The sequence below is a fragment of the Lasioglossum baleicum genome, chromosome 13, assembly GCF_051020765.1.
Source record: "Lasioglossum baleicum chromosome 13, iyLasBale1, whole genome shotgun sequence".
In the NCBI taxonomy this organism is placed as follows: domain Eukaryota; kingdom Metazoa; phylum Arthropoda; class Insecta; order Hymenoptera; family Halictidae; genus Lasioglossum; species Lasioglossum baleicum.
The window spans coordinates 10047065-10066417 of NC_134941.1; the positions used below are offsets into that span (position 1 = coordinate 10047065).

Below are 19353 nucleotides of genomic sequence, written 5' to 3' on the forward strand. Positions count from 1 at the left end.
ATAGAGCGCTCGTTGCATTTCGTCGTTTGCTCCTTTATGGTCGCGATGTCTTCGACATGTCTCACATCACGATTATCGTCGTAAATCGCGAGGCAACTCTGACAATGCTCTCCGCCAACGGTAATCTATTTGATTGCTCTTTCGACTCATTTAAGCAGTGATTCTCATCGTTTGTTCTGATTTAGATTAGACGCGCTTCACTTTTTCCTGCTGGCCTTATTTACTCGGCCGTTGCCTCGTCAGCTTCTTTATCTTCCGGACGATTGCTCTGTTCTCTGCGGTATTTTTGGCTTTGGTTTATCTCGCACCACATTTTCGTTCTAGCCTTTCCTGTCTCTTCGTGCGTCTTTATCTTTCGCTTTTGTAGTAGGAATATTTCCGATAGTAATTTCCGCGTGCCCTGTATCCCTTTCATTCGTCCGGCACGGTGCAATTGGATCACAACGAGGCTAGTTATGGCAGATCTCAGCTGCACCATTTTTTCTCCAAGGTATCATTGCGCTGGTATCGATGTCAAGGACACAGGACACAACGTAAACTGCCGTGATATATATCTGTCCCGCTCTTTCTCTTTCTCTCTCGCTCGTTTTCTTCCTTTTTCATTCGCAGCGAACGTTTCCTTTTTCGAATTTAAACCATGACATCACCCTCGCATGACGGTGATCTCGATGCTTTCGCACATGCATCGCGAACGCACACAGTGTCACTTGCATAACGTCTCCTCCGGTGCACCTTGCGGCTGCACCGCTCGATAACACCAGCGAAAGGTCGTCGTAGAAACGATAAATATCCTCATAATGCTCCGCGGAATCCTAAACGCTTCATCCCTCTCCCCTGACGGCGATGCTTCATCGATTATGCTTACGAAAATTCATGGCAGCCGAGGAATCCGTCAGATTTGAACTCGGGTCCTTTTCGTGAACCAGAATATGCAAGGATCCACGGTTGCCGTGGGTTTTATCAATTTTCAAAGATGATTAATGGTGTAATAAATTTGTTATTTATATACTGCATTTGTAAATTATTCAATTGTTAAACTGCGAATGCAATAGCTAATTAGAATACACGTTCAACTATCCCATTACCTCGCAGACAGTAAACGACCCAAATAACTTCTGTCCACTCCAAGCATTTAATTAGTATAGTTAGAGTTCCTTTTTCTAAGAATAAGTAGATTCTCCCTGCAGTGGTCAGACACGGATTAAATCGGTCGATGACGAACACGCGGCGGGTTTTTTTTCAAGCATCCGGTTTTTATAAGTTCATTAGCAAGTTAAGGATTTATAATAAATGGATTTCTCTCTGCACTGGAAAAAAAGTAGAAAATCATTTATCTTGGTTTTTCTCTTCGGTGAAGCTGAGATTTATTAATCTGAACATATTCCAGTCGACGTGCCACGGTACAGAGCTGCAATCGATATTTATTATGCCGGCAGCTATTTAATACTTATTGCGTAATCGACGCATTGCGGTTTATCTTGCTTTTGTTGTAACCAATTATGATCGATATTTACTGTCGGGTTCGATGAAAGTCGAAATTACACGCGAAGGATTCGCCGGCGCTCCGGTCGCGACCGTATACATTCTTCCTTATTACGTCATTGCATTTTTACGTGACTTGAGACTGGTTGCAGAATCAATTAGGCTTATGAAGCACGCTGCGGATAATATAACGCGACGTCTTGCCCGGGAGATAGGTTGCACACCTGCATATATCGTTAAATTTAATCTTTAATCTTAAATTAATAATTACACAGCGGATTTTATGCATTTATGGCAAAAATGAATAGGTGTAATTTGAAAGAGTAAATTCATTGAAAGAATTAGAAAATACTCCTATGTTATTTTCCACCTACTGAACATATTAAGGAAGAAAATGAATTTCCATTTTACTCCAGTTCGTTGCAATTCAGCTAGAAAATGTTTATTTTGCATACAGATCCGCTGTCTATTAATAATTCTTTAAAATCTCTCTCTTTCCAATTTCAGAAAGCTGGTCATTGGACCACTTAAGTCTAGCGACAAATATGACAATTTGGGGGTGTAGCAAATTAATTTCCCTAGACAGCCGCCACTATCGAGCCAAGACAGTCAAGCGAAATAAGATATTATCGAGTTCCCATCAAACTCCACCAGATCTAAATTCAACCCCAACGGTGGACCTAAGAGGTAGGCTGCAACCCTGATTGAATCGGACTGCTCCCTGAATCCAGCAACAAACCAAGCTCCCCGGAGCTCAAAATTGAATTTAGCGGCAAGGGACCCGAACCAGACAGTACTCGCAAAAGTTCAATGCCGATACCAGCCGGTCGAAGATGGAGGACGTCGGAGAGGGATGGAATGAACCGCAGCAGAAGAAACTTTCCTCAAGCCTGATCGATAGGGCCGAAATTGGGAGGCTGATCACGTACCGGCCAGCAGGCTCTCTGCCAACACCGCGACAATAGCGAGTTTGCCGAAAATTAAGAACAGCCTGCAATCTGCAAACCTTCTTGATGCACCCTCTACCAAGGAGGCGGCTGTTCGACGCTATGATCCTTTTGACGTCCTCTTTTGTCTGAACCTGTTAACCGGCCAGGAACAGCTGACTTGTCCGTGGAAAATCCTGCTACTTGGCCCTCTAAGATGAAACGCGGCTTTTACGTCGAAGATTGCACCAAATCATGAAAACGCTGATCCTAAATCGCGCAGTTGTACCCTTTAACTAACTTCAAACGAACCAAAAATATCCAGTCACCAGTATACTGTATTTCTCTCGATGATTTACTTTCCAGTGAAACTGGCTGTTCACCGAAGAAAGTCTCTCCGCAGATCATCAATCATCATACACCACAAATTATGGCATTTATTACTTATCACTAGCGTGACGAATTAAGTCGTCTCGGCGAGATTGGTGTGCAGCGCATGCACACAGATCAATCGAACCGTCCAATCAACAGTTGAAACCTGGTAAGTATGATATTTGTTAACAAGCTGCGGGGTGACGAACTAATCGCGAACTTTCCAAAGTTTTCAATTGCAAAAGAAAGTGCAGCTTTCTTCTCTGCGGAATAAGATAAATCGTTACTAATTAGCAGCCTGAGGAAGTTCGAGAGAAGATGAACATTTACTGCTGAGTGAAATATATTCGATCAACTGCTATCGTATTTCCATACGCCATAAATACACGGATAAAATCCCGGACGACTTCTTTGAGTTCGTCGCGAGGTACTCGAAGAGGGCGAGTCGCGTGCTTTGACTCCGTTTACCTTTCAGCGAATAAAACGCGGTCTCTTCGCGTGCTGCGGACATTTGCGAGCTAATAACGAGGCTGCCAGCAACAAGTGTCACTGGATAATGATGCGCGAGTATGCTGGTTTCCTCGGATGCTAATGCGGCTACGAGGATCCGTTAAACGATTCCTTAACTTTGTCTTCCCTGGAATTATCCAGTCGCGGGTCTTCGAAAGCAGCCTAACGAGAACTGGAAACAATGGGAACAACTCTTTTCTCGTTGGAGATTCGGACTAATTACTGAGAAATGTTTCTTGAATGATCCAGAGCTGAACATTTTCGACGAAGAACTTAATCTTGGAACTTTTATTTTACAATTGCTCCACTTCGGAGGTCTGTATCTCATCAACAAATTCGAAATCGGTAAAATGATGACATAAAGTCCCTCTAATTCCACGTGCACTACGTCACAGTTCATTTTCCATTATTTCCATTTTCTCTGTTATCGAAACAAATTGGAGCTAGTAGTGGGAGTAGACTATTACAATTCTTGCTGACAAAATTGCTGTATACTTTCCTGAATAATTTACATTTGGAGCATGAAGGTATGAGTTAATATACAGGGTGAACCACGAATCGTGATCAGTATCTGCTATAATCACGTGAAAGCTCTCTTGAAACCGTGCTGTATCTGATAAACACATTTTCGATCGGACTGCTGATAAAGGAGCAATCTCTACTGATCACAACTGCGTGGTTCACCCTGTATGAAGTTGCACTAATCCGTAGAGCAGCTAATTTCTCCCGGAGCGATCGAGATCGATATTCAGGGTAGAACAGACTCAGGGCGAAAGTGAAACGAAATCCCCCGTAGTTCGGCACGTTTTCCCATAGTTCTCGGCGTGCATCGAACTTGATCTGATCCCCGGTTTACTAGTCACTTCTTAGAAACGGTACAACAATAAAAAGCGAACGCTAAATATAGGAGTGAACGGGCAACCGTACGTTATAAATATGCCTGTTTAGTGAGCGTTCCTGTGCACTGCCCGGTGAAAAGTGTCCGTTGCAGTGTGCACAAGGGGGCACACGGTTCATGTATTATGGAAGAAATTCAATTACACCCGCAAAGTTTAGCCTGGCCGCCGAGCTTATCATGACGAAGGGCGAGAGACTTTTCTGTTATATTTCGCATGCTGTGCTCGGACAGCATGACGCAAGCATATTGCCTGACGAAATTTGGTTAGTGTCGATTTTGCGGCGTTCACGTGCTCTGACGTCAGCCGGGCCCATTCCCATTAACCGAATTGGTAGCAGCTCGTAACTGACGCCTTGAGGTCGACCCTGTTTTCTTCGCCGGCGTTACGGAGTAGCCTCGTTACTAGACTCCGAAATTTATGCGAAATAAAATTCCGTAGCCACCGTAATATTATTATAAAATTTTTATTGCCATTGCAGACAGTCTACCCGATCAATCATCGTTATATTCAATTGTTAGTTTCATTGTGAAGTCTTTGGTTATATCGGTTCTCGTCACGAAATTTTCTTTGGTGACTTTCTCCTGAATGTCCGCACGCTTTGGAACAGTCGCGGAAGCAATTGTACTGGAGACGCGAATGGAATTGAATTTCCTGGCCAATTGACGTCGGAGTGGGCGTATCAAATCCTGAATGGAAGATAATGGGAAAAGTCCCGTTATCATTATCCGTGATATACATTTTGGCAACGGTTCCTGGCCGGGACTTATCTCTGGACACGTTGCTGGTCTCCTTATTAATGCTGGCTTGACACGTTCTAATTAATAAAGGAGAACAAACCACGTGCTCGCCGAAAATAAACATTGCAAATTAATCCCCTGAACATCCGACTCTAAATTTCTAATTAATGGCACACCTGGAACGGGGCAATTATGCTTTAACTTGGTCCCTGTATAATTAAGTACGCGGCCTCGAACCAATTATATCTCCATTATAATCCGTTTATTATTCTTCCTCGTGTACTATTCAACTTTAATTGCTATTAAATACGCGATAAATTTGAATTATTCGTAAACGGTTGTGGAACCTTTTTGCTGCGAATATACAGGGTGCGGCCGAATAACATGTACGAGCGGGTGCGAGGTGATTCCTTATGAAAAAAATAAGAAAAAAATATGCAATAAAATTTTTTCATTTATGACTTAGTTTTCGAGAAAATTGAGTTTGAAATCCTATTCGTACGTATGCTGTTATGGCTAACAATATAAACAATGATCTGAGACTTCTTCTATTATGTTATTATCACACAGGCGGATTCGAAGAAGGAGCACGGTTGGGCAACGCGTCTCGTGGTTCTAAAGCATTAGGCCAATATTTCGCCGGCAAATGGTGTTTCCGAAGGTTTCACTTTCAGGTATCACCGGCACGGGTATTTCTCCGGCTGTTACCAGCGAGCATTTAGCTCGATCTTAATGGGCTCCCGGCTAAACACGAACGTCTTTCCGCAACATACTCCGCGTGACATACTGCGCCAAAGGACACGGATACGTACATGGCGTGAAAGTTCTTCCCTTAATGGTCCGCTCCGGTGGAACCGGGCTCGGTTTCGTGGTAGAAGAGGAAAGGAGAACCGGCCGGCGAATTCTGTTGTAAATAATCGTTTACATGGCGTGCCGGCGATTGTTGCAATTGCGAGGCCCCGTCACGCGAGCAACGTTATTAAAACTAAGGTCGTGATATTGATTTCGGGGGGGGGGGGGCCGAGCCTCAAACGAGGGAAACCTAATAGTTTAGGGTGCAACGGAATGGTTCGCGGGACCAGTCTCCGCGAGCGAGGCGCAACTTTTACAGATCCTGATAAAACCGACGAAAATAGTAGTAGACTATAGTATTCGAGGGTTAAGGTGAGGAGAATATGATCCAGTTGAGAACCACTTGTCCCCTGGCAGAGGTGCATCAAGATAAAAAGCTGTACTTTGTCACTGAAACATTTAGACCTGATGGGTGGAGGTCTGCTCGAATGCGTTGGGGTAATGCAATTCAGAAAGTGCAATTCAGAACTGCAGCTGAAAATATTTTTTTTAGAGCGGTGGTCGATGGTGATGACCTTGAGAGATTCAATCTTCAAAGTACTACGAAAGTATGCATTGAAAAATGATTGTTAATTGTTTATAGAATACTATATCAGTTGGCGTTGTTACTGGTACTTTAATATTATTATCAATATCTCCCTTAAGAGAGTGCTAAAACATTTTTCAGAATTGCGCGAAGAGTTGCAATCTCCCAATGAGTCAGACACTTACATTGCCCTTGTATGGTATCGTCTCAAAATGTATTTATTTGTTGATGACAAGCAATGTGATGTTTCCCCGATCATTATAATCATACATTTATTGCTTATTAGTTGCATTGATAACACTTATCCTCGAGACGGAAGAAAAGTGTTGAATAAAAAATTCTACCGACAACGATCAAATGATTAATGGCCAAAATGTTTGTAACGAGACTTCAAAAGTGCACCTACGGCATAGCCCAACTGTCATCTCAATATCTTCAAACATTCTTCTAAAATAAAATGTCAAATCTAGTCACGAGGTTGAACCAATTCGAATCTCCCGCCCACTCTCCAAAGGCCTAACCTTTCCAAGGGTCAATCTACCCAGCGAATGATAATGCGAGCAAATCAGATCGACAGATCTCCCAGTGGATTGAGCAATTGAAAGGTCGCGATGACGAATCTTTCGCAAAATCCTCGCACCTGTTTCCCCCGTGGCAAAAAATTAATATTTTCCCCTCCTAATCTCCCGCGAATCCTACACACGAAGAGCCGAATATTATTTACAAATTGGTCACCGTCTCGCAATCGTATCGTTCGTTCGAGAGTATCGAGCGTAGAAAGTTTCGAGTGCACGGCGATATTATACAGTGGGTAACGAAAGTATTCGAACACCCTTTAAAACAGAATAATTTCTTTATAAGTGTACCAAACGACCTGATTCTTTATAATCAATTAGAAGTATTGGTTTATGAAATGATATGCAAGAAAGATTTTCCAAAAATTATAGTTTACATTATAATTTGTATACATTATGAATTATAATTATGTTTTGTAAATCTATGTTAGTTCTACACATGCTGAAAATTTCATCGAAATCGGTCGACGCGGGAAAAAAACGACACAATTAAAAATGATACGTCGTTTGGTACAATTATGGAAAAGTTGTTTTGTTTTAAAAGGTGTTCCAATACTTTCGTTACCCACTGTAGGTCGACAAACAAATACTGTATGCGGGGCTAAGTGAGTCCTAAAGTTACAACTGTCATCTACTCGTCATTGGCCATATTTTCGTTCATGCACTAATAACGCCTCTATAATTAAATACATTTGTCGTTAGCATGATCGACTACTCGCAAAATTACCGATTGAGCACCGCTGCTACGCACACACTCCATCCAGTTTGTCACCCGGCACACCCCACCATTTCTACGATTCCTTAATAATTCTTATCGTTAACCGATCGAACAATGTTATTAAACAATGCTACGAAAGTATCCTATATACTACGCACCTATTAACATCGTCGAATAGGAAAGTCTAGTGGGCGAGTTTTCACGGTCTTGTTTACATATCAGATCACGTCTATTCGGTACAAACGGAGTCAATACAGGTCCTAAAAAGGCAGGGAAATCAACCGTTTGACAAGAACGAACCTCGTACGTTCTCGTAATATACAAAGGCGCCGCTACAGAGAGAAAGAGAGCGAACGATGACTTTCGTCGTACGAATCAGCTGAACAAGTCCAGCGAGTCGATGATGCAGTTCGATCATTTCGATTAATTTCGGGGTTGGGGATGAGGGAGTCGTTTCTAAAGAATTCGGATGTCAGCATACCTTGGGATTGCCGTTGCTCAGCCACGGTATAAGGTTATCTATGAACAGCCCGATGTCCTGGCACTCGATGGTCTTGTCCGGATCGCCCAAGTAATTGTAAAGCAAACTGCCAACATGCAGCTTCTTCTTGATGTCCGACGTTGACAGGAGCGGCATGAAACCGTCCATATCACGCGGATTTACCGCCATGGTGGATCTCCGTTCGCGCACAGTTCCGCGAGTCTTTCAAAACGGGAAAAACTAGATTTCACCCGACGCACTTTACGGGGCACATAGCAGCTCGTCCGCTCGGTATTCACGATGCACGGTACGACGAAACGGATAAAACGTGGCTGCCCTCGTCATGCCAACGACGGGGCCTCACACTGGATGCATGGTTCGCGGCGAAACCAGGCTGTCCCCGCGGTTTAAAAACCATACGCAAACAGTGTGTGTCACCTTCTTTTTCCCCGTTGGCCTTAGGTATCCACAACCGACGAAACTTCACGCGATCATCCGATAAAAAACGGTCCTAATCCCGAGTGAGATCAATTGTCCACGCGACCAATCGCCGACACTGTTCCCGTTTCAGCTTCTCCTTGTCCACGAAAAATAATAACGTACCGACGAACCTAACGGAAAATTATCGGCACCGTGCACGCGTCGCCATTTTCGTTTCTCGATCATCCGTCTCTTTTCCTCCAACGCGATCGCGACGCCGTATAGTTCCAACGGACGTCGCGCGAACATCCGTCATTCTCGTTGGCTGCATCCGGCGAATTCCTTTCGAATTTTTGCACTAATTTTCTTCCTTGCATTTCCTTGCGATTAATAAATTTATTTCATATCGTGCACGTTCTCCGAACTATTACTTATACAATGAGCGTGTTCCTGATATCTATGCAGATCATTTTTCTGCCGTGTATAATACTTTGCTATTCAAATTCAAATTCAAAATTCAAATTTTGCTGGATTGAATTCCGTTAATTGTTCCGGAGTTCTTTCGTTAGATTTCGTACGATAGTCCCACGGAATAGTCTGCGCTTTTGATAGTTTTTGCAATCGTATTTTAATGAGGATGACGATATATACATAGTTACAATCACATATACAATATTATATATTTACAATTGTTAATAATTATGCGCTCGCGTTATATGCAACGTCCTCATTGTTACTTTGTTAGCCGAGAAAATTCTAATAAAATATTTAGGAGTATGGCCGCTTCCGACAGAACGTCGATGTTGACATTATTATGAGAATTTTGTTCGTCGACAATGATTGCATAGTATTATTTGTTTTGAAATCGAAGAATTTCGCACGCAAGTGTTTGCTCGATCGTTTGGTTTGTAACAAACAAATGTTGAAATTAATTATTCTTGGATACTTTAAAAGAAAGATGATCGTTCTAAAAAAATATTTTTGATTAAAAGGTATAAATTTTTTGCGATTTTTGTACAATTCACATATGTATGTTTGTATGTATATGTATACATATATGACACTATTTTATAATGTTTGTAGTAAAAAACTGTATCGAGAACTTATAAGTTATAATTTAAACCCATATTCTCTCCGCCGTTCATTTGGTATAATTTGCTAAGTCTACTCAATTAAACACAGGGTAAATATTAATGTTTTCCTTTTATAAATTGCACTTCATTTGTCTTTGGTATAGATTCTTCTTTTGTGTACATAATATCTTGTTTAAAAAATGAATAAATTATGCCTGCAGGAAATTATGTAATAAAAATAAATAATATCTGTATATGTATATATACATATGTATATGTATATATTATTTTCTATAAATAGCATATTGCATACATCTCTCGTTTTAAACTACATTTGTTACTGCAAATAGACAATCCAACCCTATCAGTGTTGTAAAACAAATGACCATATGTAATCACATTGCGCAGAACATGTGTAAAATGTATTCTTAATTAAAAACTATTGAAAAAATGACATCTCCTTTTCAATTATTCATTTTACAACTGACTTTGGTTGGACTGTCTAGCTTCATGTACGATAATTATTTGAATATTTTAATTATTTTTTAAATATTTATATATATCTTGACAACTACAAGGTACTTAGTCCAATAAATTATTTATATTTATTTATATCTCATCAGAATTGAGGAAAGATTCATTCAAAATGTTTTTTTGCTGAGCTTGGCAGATGAACACTATTATAATCAGTAATTATTAAAGCTTGGTATGTGAAACAGTATGCTCATCGAAGCCGCAAATCGTCTATTTAGAATCACGTTGCCTTACCTAAACAAGTTCTACTTAGCACTTCGAAGAAGAGCGTTCCACCCCCGTTCAGATTATGATTTCCCGTAATTACAATTTTCCGGCTGGTGTTGCTCTTTAATATAAAAAACGAATTGCTTATATAATTGTACTTCTTCAAACACAGACAGACAAAAAGTTTTTTTAAAAGGTGAAATATTCCCTAGAATTCGATGGAAAAAAAATTCCATTTCTTATTATCCCTATGTACCAATCGGTATCTCGAACGTACAACGAACAAAAGAATTGCTTCTCTTTTTTAATGAACAATACAACTATCTAAAATTCACTACGTATTGCTTCTCTAATCGAATAAGTCTTCCACTGTACTGTTAGATACTAGTAGAGAAATGAATTTCATTGGAATGATACCGAAACTGTCCAAGTAACGGTCAGATCGTTTCTATGAACATACACATAGAAACTCTCATTAGGCTTCAAGATATTCACAGTATTATGTATACAGCACGTCAATGATTAAAATCAATTGTTTGTATATAATATTAAAAACTCCTATCAACGTTGAATGTATATACAAATCATTTCTAACCAGAGCAGAACATAAGTACGACCTATATGAACTTCCCCATTAAAAATGCCATAGATTAACTATGTTCCTATGAAACTCGATGGAAAACCAAGTCCCCCTGTTTCTGTTATGAATAATGATGGTGCAGGAACTAATTACGTGGCAAATTCAATTATAAATAAAGCTATACCTTAACTAGTTCGTTCCGTTATCATGGTTTCTGAACACTTTCTATTGTTGCATAGTTTCAATTCAAATCGAATCGGTGTCGTCAGTAGGAGTGTTATTGTTGTTGCTGCAGTTGTTGCAGCAATGGACACACTTCGACTAAGGGTGTCCCTAATATCTCTTGGCATACTTGATTCATGTCAGGTTCCATCATGAGCGACGATATTTGATCCTCCGTTAACATTTCCACACTATTTTTCATGTGACAACCAATTAGTAAATTCCAAATTCAAAATAGGTAACCCGACCGTCGGATCTCGCACACCTCTACAAAACACGTACCTTGCTAAGCTTTCGCTATCGGAAGTTTCTTCATCAGCGTTCAGGTAGGTTAGCGTCTTTTCTAGCGGACTAGGAACCTTCTTCCCCTTCCCTTCCAGTTTCTCACACTTCTCGGACTTGTCCTTATCCTTATCGACGGTTCTCGGTTCACTGGAACGTCTCTCGGTGAGACTAGATATATTTAACATCATCATTCCATGACTTAGCAACTCTTTCACTCTCTCTCCAGGGCCAGCGCTCCATAACATATCCAGCGACTGTCTTCTGCTGGAGTTTGCTGTAATATTAAATGCAATGTTATACACCCAATTGATTACTGTAGTACTCTACTACTAAAAATTATTCACCTGAACTACCTCCGCTAGCCTCACCGCCAGCAGAGCTTCTAGTTATCCAATTGGCTAAACTACTGTCCAGCTTGCTCTTGCTCTTTATAGACGGACTCCTCGTGACCTCCGCCTTCTTTTCAGCAGTCAGCGTGACCTCGTTCCCTTTCGGCATAGCAGGTAGCGATTTTTGAGTGACTAACTTCTTCCGACTAGACGGATCAGCGAATGACTGGGTTTTTCCGTCACAAGCCGTTGGATTGCTACTCTCTGGACTAAGGTCCATCGGTAACGGTTTATAAGGGATTTGATCGTCGTCGTCCGAGTACACTTCGTTATTGTAATAAATCTCATCTGGAGAATTGTTCAGGTTGATCTCTGTCCACTCCTCGCCATTTTGTGCAGACACGTTGGTATTGTTTGTCTCCACCGGTGTCTGAATGGTGACTCGCTTCTCGATGGGTGAAATAATGTTTGACAAGTCCGACAACCGTGACGTCGACGAACTGGTTTGATTCAATGTTATGATATGTTTCGAGCCTGTTACTGTGATGCTCTTTGGACGGTCTCGCTTTATGTACTTCCGAGGCTCCGTGGATGAGAGGTTGATGTTGCTTAGGCCCAGATATTCAGACGAAGTTTCTCTGTCCATCTAGATGATAATTATAAAGATAGATAGAAAGATAGTTATAAAGAAGAAGCCAACAAGTGAGGTACTTACTCTTGTAGGCACAGGACATGGAATATTAGGGCTCATTTTATCAGGAAGATGCAAATACTCGTCGCTAGTATAGTCGGTGCTGTCGGGTGACCCGGTCACACTGGAGTCTGATGAGTTTGCTGACTTAGATGGATTACCAGCCTTGTCGACTGAGTTCCTTGAGCGTTCACTGAAGTCGTCTGTCCCGTCGTACCTTCTGGTCTGTGAGGGAATCAACATTATAAATAATTCTCTACGTGTAGTACAATTTTTAGAAGAAGATAGCTATACCCTATGAATTTCATCGCTAATTTTCTCTAAATTTCTCAGGGCCTCCGCATAGGTCATTTTTGCCTCGCCCACTGATCTTTCGAGGACGCTCACTCTCAGTTTCTGTTCCTCTAGCATTTGATTAAAGTGTGCTTTCATCTCATAATACGGTCTGTGTAAGAAAAGTGCATTAATTAATCCTTCTATTAAGAAGCTCGTCGTTCTTTCGAAGTTTAAATTATCAGAAATCATACTGTAAAAAAGCATGTTTGAACAAAGCAGAAATGATATATTGAAATATTTGTCTGTCAAATATTTTGAAACTCGTGCTCGAGGGAGGTGATCAAAAAGAATACAATCGGTAAAAGGGAACTCCATAGCACACACAATAAATCAAATGTCGTGGGGACGAAAAAAAAATGAAAAAAAGAATATCTATCCTACTTACAACATGAGCAAGTTGTGCCTGTAGGCGATACTGTTTATCAGAAGCAAGCTGCGACGTGCACCCATACTGCCAACATGAATATAACCAAAAGACATAAATATTCTAATATCTATACAAAATTAACATAACATAGTAAACATTCAAAAAGAAATTATTGAATATTTATATAGGGCTGGGGAAAGAAAAGTAAAACCGGTATGTTAAAAATCATTGGGGTAAAAAAAGATAAATATATTATCCACAAAATATCAAACTTTGGAATCAAAATATGTATTAATTGAATGCAGTACATTCCATGCATTATTATGGAAACTAGAAAATCATTCAATATCACTAGCCAAGAAGAGTCATAGGAAATATATTACAAATACATACCTAGATTTCGCGATTGCACGCTTCAATTCGCGTTGCAATCTTTGCACTTCGTGTTCAGCTTTGTGATATAAAGCAGTGGTGTGCCTATGCTCTGCTTCTGACAAAGCTCTTTCATGTTCAGACTCATTGACCCTAGATGTTGCATGATTTAACATTTCCTAGAAAATTTTTGAAGTTAGTATTTGTTTAAGTGTGATAGCATTTACATATTTGCATGGACTAATTATTATTAGTTTAATTACCTGCCAAGCATGGTCAAAACATCTTCCTTCGGTTCTTAGACCTTCTTCAGCTAAGTAAACCATTTCTTTGGCCGCAGCATGCTGGCTGTTTGCTCTTTCAAATCTAATAGCAGCTTTCTGCGTTTCTTGTAAAGCCTTAATAATGCATTGAAATATTAAATTAATAGTTGGGAAAGATGAAAATAATTTTACTCATACAAAATGTCTTACTTCTTTGGCTTTGAACCTGGAATCATAGTACGGTCTAGATTTCTCGATACAGTTACCAAGTTTCTTAGCTAAACTATCAATTTTGAATGTAGATTCGCAGAGTAGATCTCTGAAAGTAGCTCTTGCATCCTAAAAGAAGTAAAGCGTATTGATAATTAATTTATCAAGCATATAAAGTTTTAAATATGGTTTACATCAATTTCAATTTTTGACAATAAATTCAATAGGCACGGCAACTGTACTCATGAAACATTTCTTTGGACAACGATCCAAATGACTACAAGATGATCCTTCAAGCCATTATCCATTTACCCATAGCAATCACCTCAATGAAATGTAATCACAACTGATCTCAAAACTTGCTATTAATTTAGGTTCATCAAGGAGGGTGGCTATTATTTTAATTGATCACCATCAAGAATTACCTAAGTGCTGGACATAAAATCCATAAAAATGATGGAATCATACGTACATCCAAATCAACTTCGAGCTTGTTAATATCATCGGTAGCAGTATTTAGTCTTTCAAGTTCAATCTGAAAACACAATCAGTATATATATTGATATATATATTATAGAGTTACCAGACAGTAAAATATAAAAAATTAATATTTTTAGTTGATTTTTGAATTCTTTATTTGTCGTAAGTATGGGAATACAATCGATCCTAATTTTTATAACTAGATGTATGCATGTACCTGGTTGCCAAAAAAGCATAAATAATATATAAAATCGTATATTTACATGAAATTTCAAAACAAAATATTTTTAAGAAGCTATGTGTAATTAAAACTGGATCATAATGAACTAATATTTATTACCGCTTTATAATAGCTCTGAATAAGGTCAAAAGCGGACAATAGAAAAAGGGCAAAGTGCGCAAAAGTGTCAAACATCGAAAAGAATACATGCATTCGAAGAAGAGTACATCTGGTAACCCTGCGATCCGGGAAAAGAGGAATGAACAAAAATATAGATCACTTTGCAACGTGGCAAACAGAACGTACAGCCGCGAAAACATCAGAAGTATGTATGCAGTTCTCGTGGAAGATACGAAGGAAATAATCAACGCAGATTAATCGAACGACTCGCAAGGTATAAACAAATGTACTATCCGCGTCAACGTGGAAATGTCAATACCATAAGTGGCTGGCTTCTAGAAGCCTGTCAGTTATTCCCCGAGGAACGCAACGATTTACCTGCACTCTAGGATCCACCGCATCGTCAACGCGATCAGAATCATCAGCACTGTCTTTCTGCACACGTCCACTCATAATTCAAGCTAGAACCGAATTTTATTTACAATTTTTCATCCCACCTGTATCGTCTGCTACATTATCAGGTGGCCATGTTGAATGTTAGAGCGACTGACAGTGCCGTCCACGTCGAAAACGGTCAAGGGCACTTCTAAACTAGTTCGCCTTATTCATCCCCTTTTCTTCATAAAACTTCAAAGATTCTTCAAAATTTTCACACTCAATTAGTCTTAAATCAATAGAGTCACTTTTGCAGCAGTTACAAACTTCAATAACTCAATGGCTGTGTACGGGGATAATTTTTCAAATCAAATATTCTGCAGGCATTTTATTTAATAGATAATCATCGTACGTTAGCATTTCTATAATTTTTATTAGGATACGACAGCAATTATTGTTATTTTATATTTTGCCATCAAGAACCCCATCGTCGATCAATTATAACCTAAACTGGGTCATTGTATGAATTGTTCAGAGAAAGCTGAAAATTGGAGATAAGGTAGTAAATGGTTCATTAAATTTATAACTAGTTCAAGGTGGCATTTATTTGTTTCTAAATAAATCTAATGGTTTTTACAGTAGCTGGAATGAAATCTGCCGCCACAAGATGGCGGAACATGACCATGGACAACGTAGGAGAATAGACAGACCATTTTATAACGTTTTCGTGCCCTAGACTACCTTGAAAATATGCAATCGTGCATAAAGCAATGTGCATGTTCATCAATTGCAGTAGAATGTGTATTGACACGATTCGAACAGAAGTAGAACATCAGTTATAAAATCCATATACACATAAGGACATTTCTCTAATGTGTTAGCAAAAGAGTAGAAGACAAACATTGATCAAATAACTCATCGTTTTCAAAAAGAGAAGGAGAATTCGAACATGTGATATATCTCGAATCGAAACATATGTTATCAACATCCACGTCTAAAATCTATCAGCCGATCTCATATTGCAGTCCGAAGCTGGTTTTCTGCTTTAATTAATGATCTTGACTCATGCTCTTTCGCTCGCCCACCAGATTTATGCAGATCAGCGTAAAATTTATGAATGATCGGTAACGTCGGACGTGACAGGCGAATGGTAATGAGTCTCGAGGAAAATCGGGTCACGAAAACGCATATAGAATCACAGAGACGAGGAACATATTCTGTGATAGAATGTTCGGCTCGTTCCCATGTCTGACATGGCCACACGGCATGATCGAAGATGGCGGTTCTGCGTTCGATGGCCGCTAGAGGGGTCTGTCTGGTTTCCAGGCCCGCCTGGACTCTGAAGCAGACTTTTTCTCATTCGCATCGGTGGTTTCTGTGCTGTCGGAACAGGTGGATTACATTCAGGGAAAGCGGACGACGCTGGTAGAAACGTCAGTCGGCGACGTCGCGCAGTAATTCATTCTCGGTGAGTGGAACTTATATTTCTAATTGTTTTGCGAATCCCCGCGGAATCGAATCTCGGGCCCGCCGCAGCCGGTGTTCGTCCCGCGGGGACTACGGGCTCAGGACAAGGAAGAAAAAGGAAAGAAAGGAGGCGAAACAGGACGAGAGAGGATATCAAGGGAAAAGTTTTTAACCGGGGAGACTTTCTATTTCGGTATTTTTACGCGCGCCGCCGCGGAATAGCGAAAGGCAACGGAGACAGAGGATACCTGGTCGGAAAAGAGGTAAACGCAAAGGTCTGTCCGTGATCCCTGTGGTCCCAACACTCTGAAAGGCGATCACAGGTCTCGCATATATGTATATGTACACATAGCGATTCCAGATGAACACTGTTTTGTTGGTCGCGCTACCCGTTTTTTTTCCACCGCATGCACAGTGCAGGTTTCAAACGATTCGCGCTTCGCGATCCGTGTGCCATGCGTGCTTTGCTTCCACTTGGCTTCGAAATGTCCTTTGAAAATCCAATGATGAATTATATTTATATTTCAGATCTGTATCGAAATGATAAATCGAAATCCACAGATAATTGCTACACATTAAATAATCGTTAGCATTTTGAATGGGTCCCCAACGGCCCTAAGACAGCTTTCTTATCACTATACAATGTTCAGGATCATTTGCTGATTTATTTATCGACCTTTTAAAAACGCATTTCTTGAAGGTACGACTTGCAGACAAAGCTGTGTAATTGAATGACAATTTTCGATATTCGACTCCGTCGGCGAATTACTGAAATTGTGAAAATGTTTTTACGTAATTTATTTTGTCGAATGATGAAATTTGTTACGTTTAGAGATCGCTGATTTGTAATGGTAATCGTTCATCGTGGACTGTCAGGTTTTAAGCGAAATTCAATCGAAAGTCTTCCTGATGTGTCCACTGAATTATGCATGTTGAGATTGTTTTCATCATACCTACCTTTTTGACGAATATTTAAATTGTGTGTGCTTAAATCATTTTTATTATACTTGGTTTTCGACGAATATTTAAATAGATCGTGCCCAAGAAATGTTTTGACAAATATTTAAATTGTTCATAAATGATGTTTATCATATATTTAAATTTATAAATGAATTTTCTAATTTTATCATACTCTTTTTATGAATGTAGCCAAGTCCCTCCAGCTAGGGGTTGACGAATTAATACCGCAACGTTTCTCATTTTACGGACCTCGATCGACGATCTAAGATCTCGATAACGTTGTACAAGGCCGTGTAAACATTGGGGAACGGTCTCAACAGGCGAAATCGAGCTTCCGTTGTCGCGTGTCGAATCGCTTCAAGGACGCAACGGGAAATGTTGAATACCCGCGGTACGTCATAAAGGCTCTTGGTAGCGGGTAGAGTATTGTGGGTACCCGTGGCTTGTGTCACAGTTAACTTATTTTGTATTCGTGCGGCGAAAATGTATCCGATGTCACGACAAACGGCACGGTACGTGGGCCGAGAGAGCCGGTACCCGCCTCTCGGCTACCCTTTCCGTCGTAACTGATTCGACGAACTGGTACTATTGCTTGTACCGAGAGAGATCATTTACCGTGCTTGTCGTTTAATAAAATTCAAGCACGTCGACGGCCGCAGATAACTTTTCATATCGCGCGAACGCCCACTAAGCGTTCTGCTCAGCGTTCGAGTTCCACTATCGTCGCTTTCGGCTTCATCGTGACTTTCTTTTCACGTTTGTCCTGCACTTCCGCCTTTTGGCACCTTCCATCTACCAAATTCTTAACCCGCGCTCTTGAAAATCTCTGAAGTAGTACCATTATTAAACTCTGACAAATGTATGTTACCATTTATTATTTTAACGAATTATTCGGAAGGACAAGAGAATATTTAGGGATAGTAAAACAAAGAAATTAATTCGCAGCATCCTTCGGCTATTTCGAGCGGTGCGTTTGCAGCCAAGTGCTAAATGGCTCTAGAACAATTTTCTTTTCTTCTTTCCATCGTGAATGGCGATCGTTACGTCAGAGGCGCTCCGTGCAAAATCATTCTAGCGTTTAATTTCTCAGTGAACACGAAACTCACAAAGTGGTTGATGTAACGTGTTTCCACCCATTGGCCTGTCCATTACGTGACTCGTCGAAACGTGTAACAGCGTTCGTACTGTTAACTTTGTTGATACTTTTGTTCGATGTTCGTAGGGACGTATTGTTTCTAATTTGAAGAACTCACCTGAGAGAGAGAGATGGATACGTGGAAATATTCGTGGCGCAGCGTTTTGGGAATTAGGGGACCTGCTACCTGGGGGAAACGTTTTTACTTTAGGAACGATGGGCCTTTTGTGGGGGACCTTATTCTGTAACGATGTCACGCGTTCTGTAGTAATTCCTAGAAGCTTTAATTGGGTGGTGGATATTCGTCGTGGCGTATAAAATCCCTTAAATTATTTCCTCTTATAGTTTACTAAAAAATGGTATTTTTCTCTGTTAATGGTTATTTCTTTCTAAATCGTTGATAATAAAAATGGTACCTTGCTCTATGTATCACCATTTTTACCTTGTTCCGTCAATTACCATTTGTTTTTTTTTTTTTTGGTTACATCAAGAGATTTTAAAAAATGATTTACCACACATTGTGACGTTCAGCAAATTTCGAGATCTTATACACGAAATGATCAATCCTGATAATGGCCAATCAGCGGAGGTAATCTCAAAGCCTGTTAACATAGCATTACTTACGTAAA

The 19353-nt window shown here is 40.1% G+C and overlaps 3 protein-coding genes across 9 annotated transcripts in view; 1 reads left to right on the top strand and 2 right to left on the bottom strand.

Annotated features, from left to right (window-relative positions):
• Positions 1-8269, bottom strand: part of Chb (CLIP-associating protein) — a 43203-nt gene extending 34934 nt beyond the window's left edge. For all 5 annotated transcript variants that reach the window (XM_076436881.1, XM_076436882.1, XM_076436880.1 and 2 more), the window contains exon 1: positions 8079-8269. In XM_076436881.1, the coding sequence (XP_076292996.1) occupies positions 8079-8267 (189 nt within the window). In that variant the 5' untranslated portion in view covers positions 8268-8269. The remainder of the gene's footprint in view (positions 1-8078) is intronic.
• A 54-nt stretch (positions 8270-8323) lies between these two features.
• On the bottom strand, positions 8324-15344 carry LOC143215101 (uncharacterized). 3 transcript variants are annotated; one of them, XR_013010288.1, is made up of 12 exons: positions 15166-15344; positions 14440-14502; positions 13968-14096; positions 13758-13892; positions 13516-13673; positions 13141-13206; positions 12714-12864; positions 12444-12644; positions 11744-12374; positions 11397-11673; positions 11077-11305; positions 8324-10433 (listed from the first exon to the last, which is right to left on the bottom strand). XR_013010288.1 is itself a non-coding variant. In XM_076436898.1 (11 exons), exons 1-11 carry the CDS (start codon positions 15238-15240, stop codon positions 11170-11172), a joined length of 2022 nt encoding a protein of 673 aa, XP_076293013.1. In that variant the 5' UTR covers positions 15241-15344; the 3' UTR covers positions 8324-11169. The 3 variants fall into 3 exon arrangements, 2 of the variants coding, with proteins under 2 accessions (XP_076293013.1, XP_076293014.1); XM_076436898.1 differs by having other exon boundaries at positions 8324-11305; XM_076436899.1 differs by lacking the exon at positions 13141-13206 and having other exon boundaries at positions 8324-11305; positions 15166-15343.
• Positions 15345-16473: 1129 nt separating this feature from the next.
• LOC143215104 (PTB domain-containing engulfment adapter protein 1) overlaps positions 16474-19353 on the top strand; it is a 28291-nt gene continuing 25411 nt past the window's right edge. Inside the window, exon 1 of the mRNA XM_076436903.1 lies at positions 16474-16630. The gene's annotated coding sequence lies outside the window, so the exon portion shown is untranslated. The remainder of the gene's footprint in view (positions 16631-19353) is intronic.

Excerpts from the sequence above, each read along its gene's own strand:
- LOC143215101 (XM_076436898.1), bottom strand. The coding sequence starts at position 15,240 with ATGAGTGGACGTGTGCAGAAAGACAGTGCTGATGATTCTGATCGCGTT. Across the intron at positions 13,893-13,967 it reads CCAGGTTCAAAGCCAAAGAA|GCTTTACAAGAAACGCAGAA; the intron begins GTAAGACATTTT and ends TGCATTATTAAG. Across the intron at positions 11,674-11,743 it reads GGCTAGCGGAGGTAGTTCAG|CAAACTCCAGCAGAAGACAG; the intron begins GTGAATAATTTT and ends TTAATATTACAG.